Source organism: Nanorana parkeri, unplaced genomic scaffold, assembly GCF_000935625.1.
Source record: "Nanorana parkeri isolate BGI_ZX_2015 unplaced genomic scaffold, ASM93562v1 scaffold1341, whole genome shotgun sequence".
Lineage (NCBI taxonomy): Eukaryota > Metazoa > Chordata > Amphibia > Anura > Dicroglossidae > Nanorana > Nanorana parkeri.
In genome coordinates, this window is record NW_017307609.1 from 307,625 (window position 1) to 328,672 (window position 21,048).

At 41.6% G+C, this 21,048-nt stretch overlaps 1 protein-coding gene across 3 annotated transcripts in view; it reads left to right on the forward strand.

Moving 5' to 3' along the window:
* Positions 1–14,608, forward strand: part of TRIM33 (tripartite motif containing 33) — a 110,711-nt gene extending 96,103 nt beyond the window's left edge. For 2 of the 3 annotated variants that reach the window (XM_018569479.1, XM_018569478.1), the window contains 5 exons: positions 794–917; positions 3,811–3,885; positions 7,412–7,564; positions 13,015–13,065; positions 13,156–14,608. In XM_018569479.1, coding sequence (XP_018424981.1) covers positions 794–917; positions 3,811–3,885; positions 7,412–7,564; positions 13,015–13,065; positions 13,156–13,368 — 616 coding nt within the window. In that variant the 3' untranslated portion in view covers positions 13,369–14,608. The remainder of the gene's footprint in view (positions 1–793; positions 918–3,810; positions 3,886–7,411; positions 7,565–13,014; positions 13,066–13,155) is intronic. The other variant, XM_018569477.1, reaches the window with a different exon arrangement.
* The last annotated feature ends 6,440 nt before the right edge of the window (positions 14,609–21,048 follow it).

Consider the following 21,048-nt stretch of genomic DNA (forward strand, 5'->3'; position numbering starts at 1 on the left):
TTGGGGTTTTCATGAGCTGTAAGCCATAATCATCACAATTATGACAAATCACGGCTTGAATTATCTTGCTTTGCATGTAATGAGTCTATCTCATATATTAGTTTCACCTTTTAAGTTGCATTAGTGAAATAAATAAACTTTGCACGATATTCTAATTATTCGAGTTTCACCTATAGGTATAGATCTATATATAATTAGGGATATACCGATACTAGTATCGGTGCTGATACTGAGTATTAGAGATGTAGGGCAAGTACTTGTACTCGCTCAAATGCTCCGATACTTACCCCCTGACTTCTGGTCAGAGGGAGACCTCCCTCTTATGGGCAGTGCGGAGAGGTAGCATGGAGCCGACTTCCCGGCCAATCACGAAGCCAGGCTGCCTAGCAACAAGTGAAGCTGGCTTCCTAGCCAATCAGGAAGCCAGATTGGTCAGTAAGCCAGGCTGCCTTAGTGTCGCGAGGGAAGTGAAGCCGGTGTTCTTTTGATGGAACACTGGCTTCCTAATAATACTGGCCCACGGATGCCGGCATTAGTATTCGGTATCGGCGAGTACCAAAAAAAAAAAAAATCAATACTTTTATTCGATACCGAAAAACCGGTATCGGTGCATCCCTAATATATAAATATTTGTCAGCTGTATGTTATTTAAACACATCAAATTTTATGTATGAAATCTATAATATATTATGCATGTTTTTTGATACAAGTATACTGCAATTAACCCAATGTTAAAAAAAACTAAAATGTTCCAAACGATCCTTCTATAAACATGCCTTTTCTTTTCCAACAGTGGTGAGTGGATCTGCACATTTTGCAGAGATCTGAACAAACCAGAGGTTGAATATGATTGTGATAATTCACAGCACAGTAAAAAAGGGAAGACTGTACAAGGATTAAATCCTGTGGACCAAATGGTATGTGTGTAGTTATACTTGCAGCATTAAGAGCGTAAATATTAATACACTTAGAGCAGGGACACCCACAATTTTTCATCTGGAGATCTACTTTTCAAATGTCGCGCTCAATGAGATCTACCACGAAAAAACACCTGCATTCAGGGGCGGGAGTGGGCGAGGCGGTGCATTGAAGTCAATGGCACCGCAGCCACGCCCCCCGCCCGCAGTGCAATCACCCGCACGCAGGCACATTTCCAGGCCAGTGCAATCTGCAAAAATGCTGCATATACTATTTTTCTGTGTGCAGGTGATTGAACTGTGGGCATGGCTGCGGTGCCATTGACTTCAATTCAACCCCACGACCCTGAACGCAGGGAGCCGGCCGATTTGCATTCCAGTGCGTTCTAGAGGCCTAACACTCTGGGACGCAGACTTTGTGGTGTGAACCTGCCCTCTCTCAGCTGTCTCCTCGCTCTCTCCCCTGTTTCTATCTGCGGTGTCTCTTCTCTCTCTGCTGTCTTTCACTTTCTCTGCTGTCTTTCACTTTCTCTGCTGTCTTTCCCTTTCTCTGCTGTCTTTCACTTTCTCTGCTGTCTTTCACTTTCTCTGCTGTCTTTCCCTTTCTCTGCTGTCTTTCACTTTCTCTGCTGTCTTTCACTTTCTCTGCTGTCTCTCCCCATCTGTCTTTTTCTTACATCCACTGCAGCTGCTTCCAAGGTCTCCTCTCGTGCACCGGCGTCATGTCCTCCCGCGATGCTCGTGTGGCCGAATGTGACTGACGTTGCATATGGGTAGAGGTGTCCCACCCCTTCCCGTCTTCAGCGTTTGTTTGTTATTATTTTTTATTTGATTTTTCATTTTGTAATTTTTTTTTTTAACTGTTGGGATAATTTGCGGAAATATCAGGGGTCTAAAAAGCTCCCTGATATTTCCCTATTTAAAATAAAAAAAGAAATTGAGGACACAGTCCTCAATCTCTCTTTCTGTAGCATCTGTTCTAAATGAATGGACAGTGCAGAGGCTTCCCATTCATTCAGAAAATATTTACTATCCAGTTTCTGAATGGGGAGAACCCTCTGTACAGAGTGCTACTCCCCATTGAGAAAATCATGAATGAACAGGAAGTGATGTAAAGCACTTCCTGTTCATTCATAACTGGGGACACATTACTATGTGTCACCAGTTATTTACAAACACTGGAGTGATCAGCTGATCGTTCCAGTGTTTGCTCTGCACAGAGGATCGGAACATATCACTGATATGTACCGATCCTCGGCCACTCACACGGGGTGACTCAGCCTGCAGCTTTTCCTCTGGATCCCCGCTGCTCTCCCCCGCCTTTATGCTGTGCTGCAGCCGGCGGAGGAGGGAGCCGCTGTCACAGCAGCATGGCCGAGCGGTGAGGAGAGAGAGAGAGCCGCCAGCTGTCAGATCCTGGCCGAGCGGCTCTCTCTCTCCTCACCGCTCCTCCACGCTGCTGGGACAGCGGCTCCCTCCTCGGCCGGCTGCAGCGCTTCCTTCACTTCTCCTCGGATCCCCGCTGCATACAGATGGGGGAGAGCAGTAGGGATCCAGAGGAGAAGCCCCACAGCGGGAGGACAAGGCACAGCCGATCGCGATCTACCAGTGTTCGCTTTGCGATCGACCTAATGGGCACCCCTGGCTTAGAGGGTTACTTATGTTCTCTCTTCTCATAATACTGGTATTCGACACATTTTGTTCTCGTTATTTGAAGAATATTGGTACCAAATGGCATTGCGGTACTGTGTATTCTGGTGCAGGCGATTGAACTGTGGGCAGGAGATACGTTCGGGGTGACATTCAAATAAATGGTAACGCAACACACCTCCCGCTCCAGAACGTGTAGTAGGTGAGATTGCATGGTACAGTGCGTTAATTGCACAGGACTGTGATCAACACTGTACTAGTGTGAACGGGCCCTCCAACACAGCGACAGACACACAACCACAGACACAATCTCACACACACATACACACACCCAAAAAAATGTATTTAAAAAAAAAAAGATTTTTTAAAGATTTTAAGATCCACCCAGTCTCCCTACCTTATGAGAACTGGAGTGGATCCTCAGTCTGGAGTCCAGCGTGGACTGCTATGGTGTGACGGAGCTCCATCCAAATGTGTATTGCTTGTACAACTCCCTTGCATGCCCTATAGAGGTGCCCGGAGCCAGAATGTGATGTCACACCGGTCCAGGCACCTCTACAGGGTATTTGAGGGAGCTGTAAGCAATGCATGTATGGATGGAGCTCCCTCACAGCCATAGCTCCAGCCCACCCCACCTCAAGCTGACACTCAGCGCCGGGCAGCATATTTTGAATGGCTGCTTGGCGAGATAACTGACAGTTCTGCGGTAGGGGGAGGCTGAGAAGCCTCTCACGTAGGAAAGTGGAAGGCACGCAGCGACCCACTGAACATGGGGTCGCGACCCACTTTTGGGTCACGACCCACCAGTTGAGAACCAAGGGTCTAAAGGAACTTAAGCATTGGAAAGGTGTACCGTAATGCAGTGTGGCAAAAACAAATTGAACACTACCCACTGCCAGCCTCCATATGTCACCAAATGCTGGACAATTTATTATAGAAAAGTAACTTGTTGACTTGAAATCTATTCTCTTGGTTATAAAAATTGTCTTTAAGCTAGAACTGTTGAATAGTGTGTTCAGTGTATAGAATGTCAAGTCCCAATTACCCCTTTCTCCCCCTGTAACACCACAATAGGAAAAGATGAGGACATCAGGAGACGGTGGAAACTGCATTTTGGCTGGAGTTGGGCTTTGTCCTCTTATTTATCCAACCTTTTTAAAGGAATACACACATAGTGCTCACTACATGTGATGATTTCCATTACCATTCCATTAAGTGTTATTTTTTATTTTTTTCCAAAAAGAAATGTGAGCGGCTTCTCCTGTATATCTACTGCCATGAACTGAGTATTGAGTTTCAAGAGCCAGTCCCTCTAACTGTAAGTCAATATTTGAATAAGATTTTAAAAAAATGTATATATTGCATGCCTTCTTGTTTTATATAGTATGTGCGCTCAGCACTTTTCAGCTTTCTTTGGCTTGAATAACGTTAGTGTGAGCAATTGGCTTCCGCTAAAGGCACTGTCAGTTTTTTTTTTTTTGTCCAGACAAAGCCAGAAATGTCGCCAAAGTGCTGTTAGGAACAGAATTTTGTTTGTAGTCTGTGTGTTTGTGGATAACAGCTTTGGCACAGGATACAACTTGAGGCAACATTAAAATTTTTAGGAATTTTTTTTTTATCTAAACTTGAAAAGTTTTGTTAAAGGAGAACTATGAGGTGAGTGCTTTTCACTCACTTCATAGTTCTAGCCGACCTGTGACAATGAGACTGTCACAGGTCGGCTCAGTAGATCGGGAGGTCAGCGAACACATACCAGTGTTCGCTCACCCCGATCCTGTCACAGCTCTCTGCCGTGACAGGGGAGGGGCTGGATTACCCCCTGATCCGCCAGCGCTGACTGGCGGAACGGACGGGGGAGGGGGCGGGTACAGCTGGCTCTGCCTCTAGATCGGCAGAGCCAGCTGTCAGTCATGCAGCTGGGCAGATCCCAGCACAATTTTCGGGATCCGCTTCAGCGCCTCAGTATACTGCAAGCACAGTATACCGCGAGCTACAGCCCGCGGTATACTGAGCCTAGGGTGACTGGAGGACGCTAGTTTGTGTCCTCCCGTTACCCTAAGGAGAACTATGGGGAAAAGCCTTAACCCCATAGTTCTCTAACATAAAAATTTAAATAAAAGGGTATTTTCTTCTAACTTGTGAACTACTTGAATGCAATCTGAGCCATCTCGGAAAGTCAGGAGCCTGAGGCAAACTTGAAATATGTGATCTACTTGAACATTTATTGGAGTATCTATTTTAATCCATGCATATTGTACTATTCCTGGGTTTTGTAGTCATCTATAGCTGGCGGTATTCTGCATTGCGATGCATATTGTACTATTGCTGGGTTTTGTAGTCCCCTATAGCTGGTGGTATTCTGCATTGCACCAGTCTATAATGTATTATTGCTGGGATTTGAAGTCCTCTATACAGCACAATGCAGAATACCACCAGCTATAGAAGAGTACAACAAATCCCAGGAATAATATATCTCACAGCACAATGCAGAATACCACCTGCTATATAGGAATACAACACATCCCATCAATAGTACATTATACATACAGTGTATAATGTATTGCTGGGATTTGTATTCCTCTTTAGCTGAAGGATACATTGCGCTGGATAATATACATCACAATGTACCATCAGCTATAGATGAATACAAATCCCATTATGCCAGCAATACATTATAGAGCATCATATGGGGGTGGGGGGGGAGTGCAGGCTTACCTGAGCAGTTTTCCAGCAACTTGCTTCTGAGAGCGGGCCTGTCTGTCGGCAGCTGTCATCCCCCCACGCCTGCTCCTCACTTCTTCTTTCTCACCGCGGGTGGGGAGGAGCTGTGGCGTGTGAATTGCGGTCTGGCAGGGGCAAGCGTGAGGAGATGCGGCGTGTATGAAGCCTTGAACAGGGCCGACTAATCGAAAGCCGATTATTCGATGATTGAAACCGTTGACGACTTTTTCAATCGATTATAATCGCCTTAGTCGATTAGTTGTTGCAGCCCTAAGTATAAGCAGTAAATGAGTTGGTTAAAGAAAAATTATCTTAAGTCAAACATGTCATTGGAAAGGTAACATTTTAAATAACTCACCCCTTGGGCTACTCCAATATTATTTGTAGGTACTACTTCCATGTTGTAGCATGGGATGACCTGTCACTCACTCTCTTCTGGAATAACACCTTCAATAAAGCATACAGATCCTGTGCATGCGCATTATTGACCAGTCTGTACTACACCCTACTGCACATGCGCGGTGTCTCACTGTATTACCCAGGTGAAATGGATATGTAAATATATTCCAATGACTACAATAATCACATAAACACCCCTAGATCTGAGGATTCTTAGACAAAATAAGTAGTTCCATCAGCAATATACATTTATTGGTAGGGTTACATATTTACAAATAACACACAAAACAATATTTACAAGACAATGTACAAGTGTCGTGGAGTTTTACCTCTCAGCTTCTCGCCTGTTCATACTGAATGCCTTTGTGTTCCAGGTAAAAGAGAAACACGTGGCTTGCTAACAATACCTTATATATCCTCCTTTCTGTACACTGCCTACCAAATGTACATTGGGTGTAACCTGATTTGGAGGATTTAAATGAGGTTGCTGTTTACCCCCCATGTGAGATGTGATAAGCAAACAAAACAATAGCTAGGACTTTAAAGCAGACAGATTCACAGTAACACAATTGAGGAACTGAGAGTCACATAACATGCGATAATTATCTAATTAATATATTACACAAGCAAAACTTTATATGGCAACAACTGCCATGTTGCATTATCAGAAATATGACAACAAGATCCTGGTCCTGCACGGTAGTGGCAGTACTGACTGGTCCACTACTGCACTTGAATAAAATCTTGCCACCATATTTCTGACATCACAATATGGTGACGAGATCCTGCGTATGCAGCCTTACAGTAGTAAAACCAACTGTACTGCAGCCAAGTGAATTTTACTGCACATACATGGGGGTAGTTTCGGGAGCGTGGCATTCGTACTCGCTCTCATGCCCTTGATGAGCTCCTTGCCAGCATTTCTAATGTCTGTCACCTCTCCAACCCTGCTACTGTTGTCAAGGAGAAGGAATTGCATAAGACCTGCTGGCAGGCAGAAGTTTGGGAAATGTAATTGTTGTCTTAAGTCTATACTGTAATCATGTGCTCATCTTCGGTGTTGAGAACATTGCACCCCCAGCATTCTTTTGCAGTATTTGTAGTTTTTAAATGAGAACTATGGGGTAAGTGTTTTTCCCCATAGTTCTCAAGGGTCACGGGAGGACATATACTAGCGTCCTCCTGTGACCCAAAGCTCAGGATATCGCTAGCTACAGCTCGCGGTATATTGAGACCCCCGCAGCCGGGATGGATCCCGACATTACCATCTAGAGGCAGAGCCAGCTGTACCCGTCCATTATTCTAGACGGCGCTGGAGGATCGGAGGAGGGGAAATCACTGCAGGGAGCCGTGACAGACAGTCACGGCTTCCTGCAGGGAGATGATCGAGACGTGAGTGCGCAACGGTATTGTTTCGCTCACTTCCCGATCTATTGAGCCGATGTGTGACAGTCTAATTGTGGCACGTCGGCTCGAACTATGAGGATGAGTAATTTTCACTCATCTTATAGTTCTCCTTTAATTCTGAAATACAAAGTAGCTTATGTAACCGTTATATATGTGTGGTTGCATTACACGGTGCCTTCAATTGTTTCATTGCATAAAGTGATAAACAGATGAGTGAATAATACAAACACTTAAAACCTATAACAATTCTAGCTATTGGGCCCTTTTGAAATTGATTTTGTTGAGATGTCCAACAAAGTGTTCTTTTTTTATTCCAGATACCAAACTACTATAAAATAATTAAGAAGCCAATGGACCTATCCACAGTTAAAAAGAAGCTGCAGAAGAAACACTCCCAACACTACCAGACACCAGAAGACTTTGTAGCAGACGTCAGGCTAATATTTAAGAATTGTGAAAGGTTTAATGAAGTATGTTTTTCTTTTATCTTACTATATATTCTTATATATATCATGTCTAGGCAGAATTCATTGCATGTGCAATTTTATTCCACAAAATAGTTACTTTAAATTTATATTGATGCGTTTTCAAACATTACATTTTATCTTTAGCAGCATTGTGTAAAAAATAGAGATGTAATCTGTTTTTATTTCTCTTTTTTTATTATTATTGTGAAGTATTCGATTTACCAATGTTCACCCATGAAATTCACAGTTCAAAAATAACCAACTGCATCTTGACTGCTCATATTCCAGCACGGCCCTCCACTACAGGAACCTGGCAGAGTCCCATGTAATTGGTGCTGTCAACAAGTAGGGGTGTGCGTGACCTTGGTGCAAACTGAATAAGCCTGTCACAAAACTGTTGGTGACACATCTCCCTACCTGCCCTGCAGCTACGCCTAACAGCGGGTTATGGAATGCTCCTGTGCAGCTGATTGGGCCTGGAGGGGCATGTGTCAGTGATAGTTTTGCTCTGGCGAACTCATCCCTATTGACAAGTTTATTGTTTCTCTGTGACATGTTTGTTTGGGCTGTGGTCTGTTCCTCTTTCATTTATATATCTTTGGACCGCTGGACTGGGCTGTAGACATCGTTTGCTATGATGTCAGTATGCTCTCATACTTTCCTAAATTGTACATACCGGTAGATGTATTTTCGATTCTGGATGAAGAAGCTATGATTCTTTTCTTCAGAACGTCTCATAATGGTTCAGTGATATCAGCCAGTCTACGGATAGACCATATTAGGCTTTTGACTTCATGACTGAGTTCAAACTGAAACACACACTGAAATTTTATTAGCATTGTGTTTGGTGGCATGACCATTCTGGAATATGGAAATTTCATGAGGGAACATAGGGTGAACATGGCCATGTAAGATTGATTCACATACTTGACCATAATTTGATAACGTCCATATTTTTTGCAGATCTGCTACCATATCCATGTTTAATAGTTGGCCATAGAGAGATTGGTTAGAATACAGCCTTTGTGCTTCTGCACATTTAAATTGCACATTTGCCCAGGCTATGGACAGATATTTACATATTGCTAATGTGCATTAAAAAAAATGTCACTACTGACTAGAGGTGCATTGAAATGTAACCGGAAATAAAAAATTTGTCAGACAAACCAAAAATTATTTATTTTCTAACTTTTCTAAATTAATGTTTTAATTAATTTTTTTACTTTGTATGGGGCGTTGGGGGAAATATCGGGTCTAAACAGACCCCTAATATTTCCCTTTAAAAATAGAAAAAGAGATTGAGGACATAGAAGCCTAAATCTCTTTCTGCGGCCTCTGTTATGAATAAACAGAAAGCCTCTATACTGTGTACTCCTGTCCATTCCTAAACTGTGGGGATAGTATCGGTTACAATGTCCACAATCGTGAATGAAGAGGAAGTGATGCAGAGCACTTTCTGTTTATTCATAACTGGGGACACCGTAAGCATACTATATTCTCAGGTATTTACAAACACTCTGCGATCAGCGGATCGTTAAGAGTTTGTATACTGCTCTCCATCCTCACTCGCCTGTCACAGCAGGCTGAGCGGGCAGTGCAAGGAGTAGAGCTCAGCCTCCAGTGATACCACTAACAACACTCCCTTCCCCGCACCGCCCTCTTGGCCTCCTGTGACAATTGACAGCTATCTCCCCGCACCGCTTTCCATCCTGATTTGCTTGTCACAGGAGGCCGAGTGGGGAGGTGCGAGAGAAGAGCTTGGCTTTCTGTGATAACATTGACAGTGCTCTCCTCCCCCTCTTGCTCAGCCTCTTGAAAGTTTCTCTCCTCCCTGCTGGGCGCTGCTCTGTGTCCCCAGAGATGCACAGCATTTTTGGTAAAAAAAGGTACTTTCGGCATTTTGCGCATAGTGCCATTTTCGACCAAAAATTTGGTGCATCCCTACTACTGAGCTCACCTCTTGAGCTGCGTGTACTATGGTGTAATTATTAATCCTTGAAGTTCACACCTGAGATTCTGAAGTAGGGTTTTGGTTGTGTTCTAACAGCTTACAGTACCTGATTCTTTTTTTTTTAATTATTTTAAATGAAGATTTTCTCCACAGTGCCTGCAGCTACAGATGTCAGACATGGCTTGTCTAAAAACTGTCTTCATTCTGTTAAAAACAATAAGAATGTCCATAGCCTGGGCACAGGTGCACTCTTAACCTGTTTTCATGACTCCTCAAACCAGTATTTTTTTCCAGTTATACTTATTCATTGCACAGGAATACATGTTTTAGTTCCTATTAGTGCCATTGGATAAATGCGGTTTCCAAATGGCTTTATAAAAGGAGGGAGCAGAGGAGGCTGCTGCATCAGTATTTCTGGATTTTCTAACTTTTCCGATTTACTTGATGGTGTCTGGTAGATTGCATCAGGGATATCTCAGACATAGGATCAAGATTCCATCATATGTCTTTCATCCCATGTCTATCATTATCTTTGTAGCAAAAGAAAGAGTATGTCATATTTACTGTGCTAAAACACTGTGTATCAAACAATTGGCTTATTAATACAGTTTTCACTTTGTCATCCTTTGTTGCCCTAACATTAATCAACATTAACAATTTCTGCTTCCATAGTATTTACAATGGCTGCTATTGCTAGTCATGCATCTGTTCATGGATAAGTTTGAGGGGTTACTGGATTAAAACTGTACCTTTTTTAAATACTGAGTGTTAGATGTGCATTATGTGAGGCAGATACCAAAGAGGCAGCCCAGCATCCTCCTGGTGTTGTAGAACAGTCATACAAATACCTATGGTCCTCATTAGAGATAATTGAATATGAGTAAAGTGTAAAGATTATGGTTTCTGAGGTAGGCTATGCACAAGATTGTGTATGCTGTCACCCTTTCACATGAGCCTAAAGTGGTGACTACAAGTGACTGTTTCAACACACATTACACAGGCCTGGTCTATTGTAACTATCAAGAAACCTGTCCCGAGAAATGCTATGCAGCCATAGCTGAAAAGCAGGAGGTGACTGAAAAGAGGCTGCCAGATATCCACAGCACTAAGAATCAATAAAGTGTGAAAACAAGCTTTTTATTTAAAAAAAAAAATGTCTGTTGTACACAGTGCTTTAGCACACAATTAGTTATTCGGTGAAGATTTACATCTGCTTTAAATTACCTGATGTGGCTCTTGATTGTTATAATATCCGTCTTCTAATGTCTCATGCACTGTAAATGGATCTAAAGTATTCCCTGCTGTAAGATTGATAAAAGTTCTTGCACAACATGCACAGCAAAACATTAGAGATGTTTAAAGAGGAAGCCATTTCTTACCAGTAAGGAACCTGAATTAAATAAGTGTAAAGGGGGAAGCTTTCTTATAGTTTGTAGCCCAGTTACTAAGAATTTTAGTAAACATTCACAAACTGTTTAAAATAGTTGGATAAGTCCCAGGAGCTAGGTAACTAGCATGCCTAAAGGAAAAAAAATATAGCTGGCACATAACCTTTTTTTCTGAGACTTCTTTTGTTTGTAGTGGAAGTCAATGTTCCAAGGTTTCTTGAAACTGCCTGGTGCCATCTAGCTTGGACTAACTGGTTCCTACTGAGTTCAAATTTGACTTCCCTGGCTTGAAATGTATATGACCCATATATTGGATTTTGGGTGTTTCAAAATTGGCATTGAAAGTGCCCACCTGGCCTTCCCTTGTTAAATCTTTTTATTTAACATGAAATTCTGCTTCAACTTGTTGAAAAGCATTACCATTTTTATGTAAGATTTGATCAGTTTGAACTGCCCAAATTTGCTACTGTAATGAGAAACATATGTAGATTACTATTGCTGGCAATCTTCATCAAATGTTAGATGGTTGGTGTCTTTGTCTTAGTATTTTGAGTCACTGACCTGGCACAAGTTTTTACAGGAGGTGAATTTGGCCTGAAATTGGCATGACCGATCCGTGTACTTTTATCAATGACTTATAAGTCATTGCAGCTATTGGATCAGTAACAGACAGCCTATATTGTTTAAATAACGATAACACTGCAGTTTGTTTCTTCTTCGTAGCAAAGCATATGATAATATATTGGTTAATATCTCTTGCAGAGGCAATAGAACATAATTGCAGCTACCATAAATAATTATGTAATCCATCTTGTGCTTAAAGTGAAAGTGACTGTCACTTGCTCAAAGTTGCTTTTAAGCTGGCCATACACCTTACAATTATCTGCAGATTTTCTGTGGTCAGATGGAATTTGGTGCAACAGATTCCTCCATCTACACTTAACTGTGTGGATGGGCCAATCTGTTGCACTTTATCCATCTGACCACAGAAAATCTGCAGATAATTGTAAGGTGTATGGGCACCTTTAGAAACGGCATATCTTCAATGAAGTGTTGGAATACTTACCTGTCCTGCCTTCGCTGCTGAACTCCTCTGGCTTTGTCTATCTCCTGTGTCAGCAGTACTGAATGGTGGCTCCTGCCGACCTCCAGGTCTTTACAGAACACAGTAGTGATGTTAAGGGCATCAGCAGAAGGGAGCCATTCAGCACTGCAGGATACCAAATGATTGGCAAGCATTGGTTTCAGAAAATACTTCACCCAATGATTATGCTTCTGTGGAGTGGCATTTAATGGAATGGGCAGTACAGAAGGTAAGCATTGCTATGCCTATTTGCAGGTATGCCATTTTAAAGCACTTCCTTAGGCAGAAGAGTCTCTTTTTAAGGTTTTTTTTTTTTTTTTTTTTTCATACCTCACCGGCTTGTTTTCTTGTTTGGGGAAAACCTAGAAATATAATGGACATCAGGAGATTATTTTGGCTGAAGTAAAATGTTGAGTTTTACATGTAGGGATGTAATTTAAGTATACCAACATATCATTTAAATGACCAGAAATTCTGCTAAATTAATGATTTTTAGCTTGCACTTTGCTGTTTTGACCTTTTTGTAATTTGTTTTCTTTGAAAAGTGCCAGATATATTAAATGGTATTTCATATAAATCTATTCTAGAGACCTTTTGTTGCTTGTTCATTTAAATTACTTGCAGCTTGGTCTAAATTTGTATTCTATAGAATGGTCAGATTTTATACTATAATCTAATGTTTGTAAACTGGTCATAATTGTGATAATTGTCTGGGGGAAACAAGTCTGCTATGGCCATAGACCAGAAAAAAAACATATTTATATATCATTTTTGCAATAGCTCAGTCTTATCTGGTCTGGCTTGGACTTGCGTGACAAAATAGCATAGCATGCTAGTATTTTTGTGATGGACTGTGTATCCAGTCTGTCATACTTTATATTCATTGCATATAATAATTGAGCATGCATTTTTAAATAGCAGGCAGGTCATAAAATTTTTTTGTAGTTATGACCTTATTTTGAAGTAACACCCTACTTATAAAACTTAGAAGAAATGATTTTCACTTTTTTGACTCTGGTGTCCTTTTTAGATGATGAAAGTTGTTCAAGTTTATGCAGAATCACAAGAAATTAATCTGCAGGTAAGCTTTCCAAGCTGTGCTAACTCATGAGGTGTCTTTGCATAACCCCAGGTGAATTCTGTTTTTTTGTTTTTTTCCCCCCCATAACAGAATGACTCTGAAGTGGCACAAGCAGGAAAGGCTGTTGCATTATACTTTGAGGACAAACTTCCAGGAATCTACCCTGACAGGACCTTCCCACCATTGCCAGACTTTGAACCAGAGGACGATGATGGGGAAATAACTGAGGATTCAGATGATGATTTTGTACAGCCTCGGAGGAAACGCCTAAAGTCAGATGAGAAGCCAGTGCATATAAAGTGATTTTAGTGCTCTGGACTTCATAATTTCTGTAGAATATGTGGACTTTTAAGAAAAACTTATTTAAGTGTTCCTGGAATATCTTCTCGCCTGCACCAGCCACCTTCAAGGAGAAGCTGGCAGCTTTTAGACAGTATTAGACCAACTGATGTTTGTACAGAAGAGATGAACATTCTTTTAAAGAAGACAGATGGAGGAGACTTGTAGTCACTTTGTTTAGTGTTTTTTGTTTTTTCATTTTCTTCTTCTTCTTTTTTTTTTTTTTTTTTTTTTTTTTTTTAATTAATTTTTATTTGATGCTTGATAGACTCTGTCCCAAGGGACAGTCCATGCGTAATCTCAGTTAGGTTTTGTGAAATGTCAAGGACAATTTTTTGGTTTGGTATTCTCACCCTCTGTTTGTGCAGATCTCGAACTGGACTTGGTGGTTGTTGTTGCTTGTTAATATATTTTCTTTCTTGAAGATCGGACCAGTACATGCGGTTTACTGTAACACTTTCTCCTCTCCATCAGGCTGATTTGTAGCTTGACTTCTTCTGGAACAGTGAATAAAATGGTACAGGTTTAAATGTGCTCTTTGAATGATTAACCATTAATTTAATGGTTAACCATTTAATCATTCTCCATTTCCATATTTTTTCAATGTCTTGAGTGGTTAGCTGTGTGGGTTATCCTTCAAGATTCTGATATATAGATATATATTTTGTGAAGGAAGCAGTTTAACTTGGGTCATAAGAACATTAACTTTTGCTATGTATATATGAGGAAGCTTATAAGTGTTCATTCATATTGCATTATTTCAGGCAACAGATTGTCAACCTTTGCTGTTGTCTTGCATCCAAGACAATGAAAAAAATAAATTAAAATACTGATTAAATATTCTTGATTTTTCATATTTTAACACCAGTTGAGTAGTAGATGGAAGCTGTTAGTAAATTTGAGAGAATCAAAATGAATGTCTTCCTGCATTTTTAAACTTAGTTTAACAAATGTATAATTTTGTTATGCACACTGTCTTTTATTTGTACATATAGCCTGTCGCAGGACAGCAGCCTTTCCAGACTTGTTTTTTGATGAAGTGTGTTCCTATAGATGGACTTTGATGCAAAGCTTGCTACTACTGCAAATCCTTGAAACCACTTAATAGAGAAATGTCTGCTGGAAGAAGCCCAATAAATCCAGTCAAACTTATAAGCAAACTGCACATATGCCGCCTTTTCCCTGTTGATGATCTAGTCACCCTTGTATTGCAGTTCAGAGTTGAAGTATATTTGGAATAGACCCCAAGCCAAAAATATTGTTGTCTTCTCCCCCATGTTTCCTTTTCTATTCTAAGAATGGTGCAGACTGTATATCATGATGCTAGGAAATATTTCTCAGATGAATTTTGTAAATGGTAATAACAGTCAGATTTTTGGATTTAATATGGGTGGTTCCATAAAGAAAAAAAAAGTCTAGGAGTTGTCAATATAAACTAATCAAATTCTGACTTTTTTGTTTTTCTAGTGTAAGTTATCAGGTCAAATTTACCTCCCCCTGACGGTTTCAGGTAGGTCCTTTTTTCTCTTTCATTGAGGGATAGTTCGAGGTGTATGGGTTTTGCTGATGCCTCTAGGAGAAAAGGACACTAGGCAAACAAAGTTAAAAACCTGCCACTCTATGGACATAGGTGTATGTTTAATAAACTGTGATAAAACTAGCTTTATCACGAGTTAACTTTACTCAGCAGATCTCTTTGTTTTTCTCGGCTGCACAGAGGCTTTTTAATAACCTGCGAAAAGAAAACTTATCTCACGTAACAGCTGTGAAAGGCTGAGATAAGTCGTCACGGTGATCAGTAGAGAAAGCAATGTGGGGAATGTATTCTGAGCTGCACAATGACATCCTTTGTGATAATCTACACTCCTCCTGACAGGATCGTAGTTTACTCTGCCAAACCACGCAATAACAATATTACAAAGCACCTCTATAGCAAAGTGCAAGTTATTTCTCTGTTAAAATGATGAAAATTGCTAAAAGGCAGGACTTGCATGTTCCGATTTGTTCAGCATGTACCAGTACAAAAACATGAATCAAACTACCAGAGGAGGCCACAATGCGAGGCAGTGATGGGGTTAAACATTCTAAAGGGGCACTCTGATGGAGCCTAGCAATGTAAGTGGGCACTCTGACACATGCTGGAAATTGGAATGTTTGGCGTCCCTGAAAAAAGCTTGCTGTCCCGATATAGGTGCATCAGCACTGTGTGTGTGCAAACACACTAGCAGCAGGTATTAATGCATCATAAACGGCGGACCATGGTGGCGAAATGGTCTTACAGACTGTTATATGTGGAGTGCAATGTTCATTGTATCTGCCTCTAAAACATACTCCCCAGACATCCTTCAAGCTTAATTTGGTGGGCCTGTTTCTGAGGGAGACTGAGCCTTCAACAACCAGCCCTAAGGTCCCATGACCTTACTGAACTTTACCTCACACTACACAGATACAGTGAGGGGACTTGAAACTGTCACTCTCATGAGGGAAGGGTGGCATTAAGACAGACTTCACTCCTTTTCCCTCTCAAGGCTGTGACACACTGCAGGCGAGGCGAAAAAATCGCAACCTTCCACTTCGCACCGCAGCTTGTCTACACTAGTTTGTCCGGGCACAGCGCATATTGCAAGCGATTGTGCGTCTCTACAGACGTCTGAACGCTTGTATCAAAACAGCCATCGCTGGCTGTTTACATTCAAAGCCGATTTCCCATTCGTGCGTGCCGCCTAGAGATATATATCTATATATATAGATAATATAGATATATATATATATAATCGCCTGCAGTGTGTCACTGGCTTCAATCAGCAGTAGCCAGTAGCAATGGCTGGGCAGCCAACCATTGCTACTGGCATAAATGTCACAAAATGTCAGAAATCCAGAAGAGAAGCATATGTGCTTTATTTTAACTGTTCCCGAAGGTTCCTAAAGGAACTAGGTTTATGACAAGTTCCTGTATCTTTGCTCAGTGCTTCTCGAGACAAAGGCCTGTATCACAAGGTCTGACAGGTTGCTAAATCAAGGGCACTTTTCACAATACTTATCCAGTGATAAAGCTGTTCTCTACTTTTCTCCCTTTATTAAACAGGTACATTCCCATTACTTTCTGTGTACTTATCACCAGGATGAGAAGAGGTGAGATATTTCAGTTCCTACCTGACTTATCACGGGTTATTAAACACCATTTTCTAGCCTTTTCACTTTGCTAAGGTGAGAAAAGCCTTCTCACTGCTTATCACACTCTTTCACAGTTCATTAAACGTACACCATAACCTCCCAACTGCCAGTTTTGCTCGTGTCTTCAGGAAAATAATGTCTCCTTCACTTCTGCTATTTTATTTTAATTTTTGGGTGCCATTTTATTGCTTGGGCTGCTAGTTGATTCATACTGGATAGAAATAAATCCTGGGAGCTTTTCTGGTCTTCTTGATGCAGGTCGTCTCTGGTCTCAGCATTTATGACTCTGCCTTCAATACCCAGAATCTGTTATGATCTTCACTGTGGGGCATCTCTGGTCTCAGTACCTTGTCTCAATACCTGCCAGTAAAGGCCTGGAATCTTCAAGCATCAAGTTCTGTAGTACCTGGGCGTGGCTCCTTTCCCTCTGCGGATATCAGGCCAGTATATGTGCAGAGCTGGGATATTGCTGTACTAATAATTTGTACTATTTATGTTGGCTATGCACCCTCCGTTGGCTCCCTTTTGATTTTTCTGTTTTTTTTGGTTGGTTCGGTACAATCTTGTTTAAATTTCCCACTGCCCCTTTAAGTGGCCAGGAATTGTGTTGATGACGCATATATAATTCTACTGTGCATGCACACGCACTGGGGGCCGTTTATAGTGATTGGGACGGCTTCTCTGTTTTCAGCTGAAGAGCTGGAACTTGCGATCCAATGTTCTTAGTGATCTGCTTGACGGGAGGGATATTTTTTTCCCAGCTGCTCATTTCCACACTGTCACCAACGTAGTGTGTTCACATTTCTCCTCACCTCACACCTATGAGACCGTGAGTAGTATCTGGGAGCCTGTGGTAATATAATTTATTTTATGCGCAGCTACGTTTACTGCTAAAAATAGGGGTGAATGAGCTGTCACGGTTAGGGAATCCTCTATTTGTGACATTTGTAACGATGAAATGTCTTCTGGCATGCCTTGTATTGTGTGTACTGCTTCTTTGACTTAATCTACCAATATCGTGTCAGTTTCTGCTACTAAAACTGCTGAAATGTCTAACGAGTCGTCTCCTTTTCTGACTAGAGTTGAATTTTCTTCTACTAGGGATAATTTTTTTATCTTGTTTGGATAAGTTAGTAGTTCCTGTTGCTACAGGTAAAAAAGGTTGCTTTTTGTCACCTGTACTTTCTGGGGATGAAATGCCTGCTATTTCCGGTACAGCTGTCACTTTTTCAGAAGATTCTGTCTGAAGGTGAGTTGGTTTCTTCTAATGAGGATGATGTTGCTTAAGCTGAATTTCAGTCATCTGTAATTTCTCAGTATCAAAAGGAAACTTGTCTTTTTAATTGATTTTTTATCTGGTAGATTCCACTGTTCTTTTTACTTCTACAATTTCGGATCGGGCATCCCAGAAGCCTGAACATGTCTGCAAAGTTTTTCCCTTACTTCCTATTTCTGATTTTTATGCAAGGATTGGGAATCTCCGTATAAACAGTTTAAGGTTCCTAAGTGTTTCAAATCCCTATATGCCTTTCCGGAAGAATTTGTAAAAACAATGGGCTGTTCCCACTGAAGTTGATCTTCCATTTTGAGTCTTAACAAGACTTTACCTTGATGCCACTCCTGCCTTTTAAGGATTCTTCTGAGAAAAAGGGTGAAAATCTTTCCTGGACCATGTATTCTTTATCTGATTCTGCTATTGAGCCATTGTTGGCTACAGTTCTTATTTCTCAAACCACAGCGACTCGGTCAAATTTTTTTTTTGATTGAGTAGATCAAATGTTTGTTGCCTCTCCTTGTGTGATACGGTTTTGGATGCGGGTCGTTTGTTGTATGTGTCCTCGGTTTAGATTTGCAGAGCTGTGTCCTCGGTTCAGATTTGCAGAGCTATCTGGCTAAAGTCCAGTGTAAGAAGGGCTTTTAAGTTTACCATATGTTGATCGGCTATTCGGGGATTCCCTAGATATTATCATTAGAAAGGCCACAGGTGGTAAAAACGAACATTTGCTTCAAATGAAAAAATATAGGAATCAGAAAAGTAAACCTACTCCTTTTCCATCTTTTAAAATGTTCCTTTTGCTATTCCACACTGGGTTTCCGCTCTCATTCGCAAAAGGCTTCTGACAATACCAAATCTTAGAGATCCTTTAGAAGTCCGTGGCAGTCAAAGACCTCTAAACCTTCTTCAGAGAAGCCCTCTTCGACTTGACAGTGGTGGGTGGACGTCTGATAGGGTTTGCTAGGATGTGGGAAGCTCAAATCTCGGATGCTTGGGTCAGGGAGGTGTTTTGTTTCCCGTTCCAAAATAGTTTCTTAGCCCTGCTCCTACCTGCGTCAAGGGCATTTCTTGGTTACGATCGATATAAAGGATTCATATCTACACATTCCTTTTCATTCCAGCGTATTAACGTTTTCCAAGTATTGCTGTGGGTGACCATCACTACCAATTTGTGGCTCTCACTTCGGTTCCAAGGGTCTTCTTTGATTCTGGGTCCCCGTTGCAAGGGGATTCCTGTTATTGGATACTTAGATGACCTTTTACTTAGACAACAAGCTCTTCTTACTCTGGAGTTCAACGTATTGGCGGTGCTGCGGACTTTGGAGACCTTCTGGTGGATTGTGAACATGGAAAAATCTTCTCCGATTCCGTCACATTGTCTGGAATACTTGGGTCTTCTGTTGGATACCTTTTTCAGGTGAAGTTGCTCCTTCCTCAAAACAAGCTGTTGAAGTTACAGGATCATGTTCAGTCGCTTCGATCCCATTTGTCACTCTGAGAACTTGAATGAGCGTTTTAGTGCCTAATGGTGTCCACCTTCGAAGCAGTACCATTAGCTTAGTTCCATTCCAGACCTTTTGCAGAGGAACATTCTTTCAGCGTGGGACAAGCCTCCTCTGTCTCTGGGTAGGATGATCAGACTGAGTGCCCTGGCCAAGTTGACTCTGTTATGATCTCCTGCATTGCTGATGGGGAAAGTCTTTTCTTCTGATGCCTTGGAAGGTTGTCGCAACAGATTCCTGTCTGGTTGGTTGGGGTGGTGAATCGGGTCATCTGTCTGTTCAAGATTGTTGGTTTCCAGAGGAATCCAAACTTCCGACAAATGTCCTGGAGCTATGGGGGATTCGCTTGGCATTGTCTCACTGGACTCATCTTCTGGCTGGTTACCCAATTTGGATTCAGTCCGACATTGCCACAGTGGTGGCCTTCATCAATCACCAGGGGATACCAGGAGTTTGTCGGCAGCAACAGATATTATTTCGATCCTGGAATGGGCAGAACTTCATGTTCCATTGATTTTCAGCAGTCCTTATTACAGGTGTGGAAAACTGGCAGGGGGATTTTCTTAGCAGACAACATCTGGAACTGAGAGAGTGGTCTCTTCATCCAGAGGTATTTCGACAACTTTGTCTTCGCTGGGAATGCCGCATGTGGACCTTCTGGCTTCTCATTCAAACAAGAAGATGGACAGATTTGTATCCAGAACAAGGGATCCAACACAGGATGCGGTGTGGATGCCTTTGTTGCTCCATGCGATCGGTACACACTGAATTATGCGTTTACTCCGTTAATCCTGTTACCTTTTTTACTTTGCAGTTTAGAACACACACAAATTCCAGTAATTCTCATTGCTCGGGATTGGCCTTATAGGGTGTGGTATGCAGATCTGGTTCATCTGTTGGCAGACGATCACTGGCTTCGATCCTCCATCCTGCTTCTCAGTCGCTGGCTTTAACGGCTCCGCGGTTGAAACCCAGGTGTTGAAGGAGAGGGGAATTTCGGATTCGGTTATTCCAACTATGTTTAAGGCTCACAGGTCTTCTACTCGTAGGATTTATCAATGTATCTGGAAAGCTTATTTTCACTGATGAGTCCCTGGGGTTTTCCTCCCTTGTGCTTTCTCTTATTTTAAAAGTTTTTATCTGTCCTCCAGATTGGGGTAGATAAACGTTTGGCCTTTTTCAGTGTCCTCTGACTTCTTTAATTTGTTCTTTTGTTCAGGGTGCTGGTGTTCCTCCTCTTAGGTCTTCTCTCCCTACGTGGGACTTGAACATGATGTTATTTGTTTTACAAAAGCCTCCTTTTGAACCTATCCGTGACATTTCCTTGTCTTATCCAAAAAGGTTGCCTTTCTTGTTGCCATCACATCGGTGAGCAGGGTCTCCGAGGTATCTGCCTTGTCTTGTAAGGAACCCTGACGTTGGTTTCTCTGCCACATCGGTCTTTCGGTGTTCTAATTCTTCATTTGTTCTTCCCAATGGTCCAAAAAAAGGGTTGCTCAGCGTTTAGATGCACTATTTCTTAGTGGATTCGACAAGTTGTCCAAGCTTGAGTTACTTGATAAGGTTCCTTATTTTTCTGTTTCTGCTCATTCTTCTAGAGCAGTTAGTACTTGGGCATTTCAGCATCAAATTTCTGTTACTCAAATTTGCAAGGCTGCAACTTGGTCATCTGTTCACACTTTTGCAAAGTTT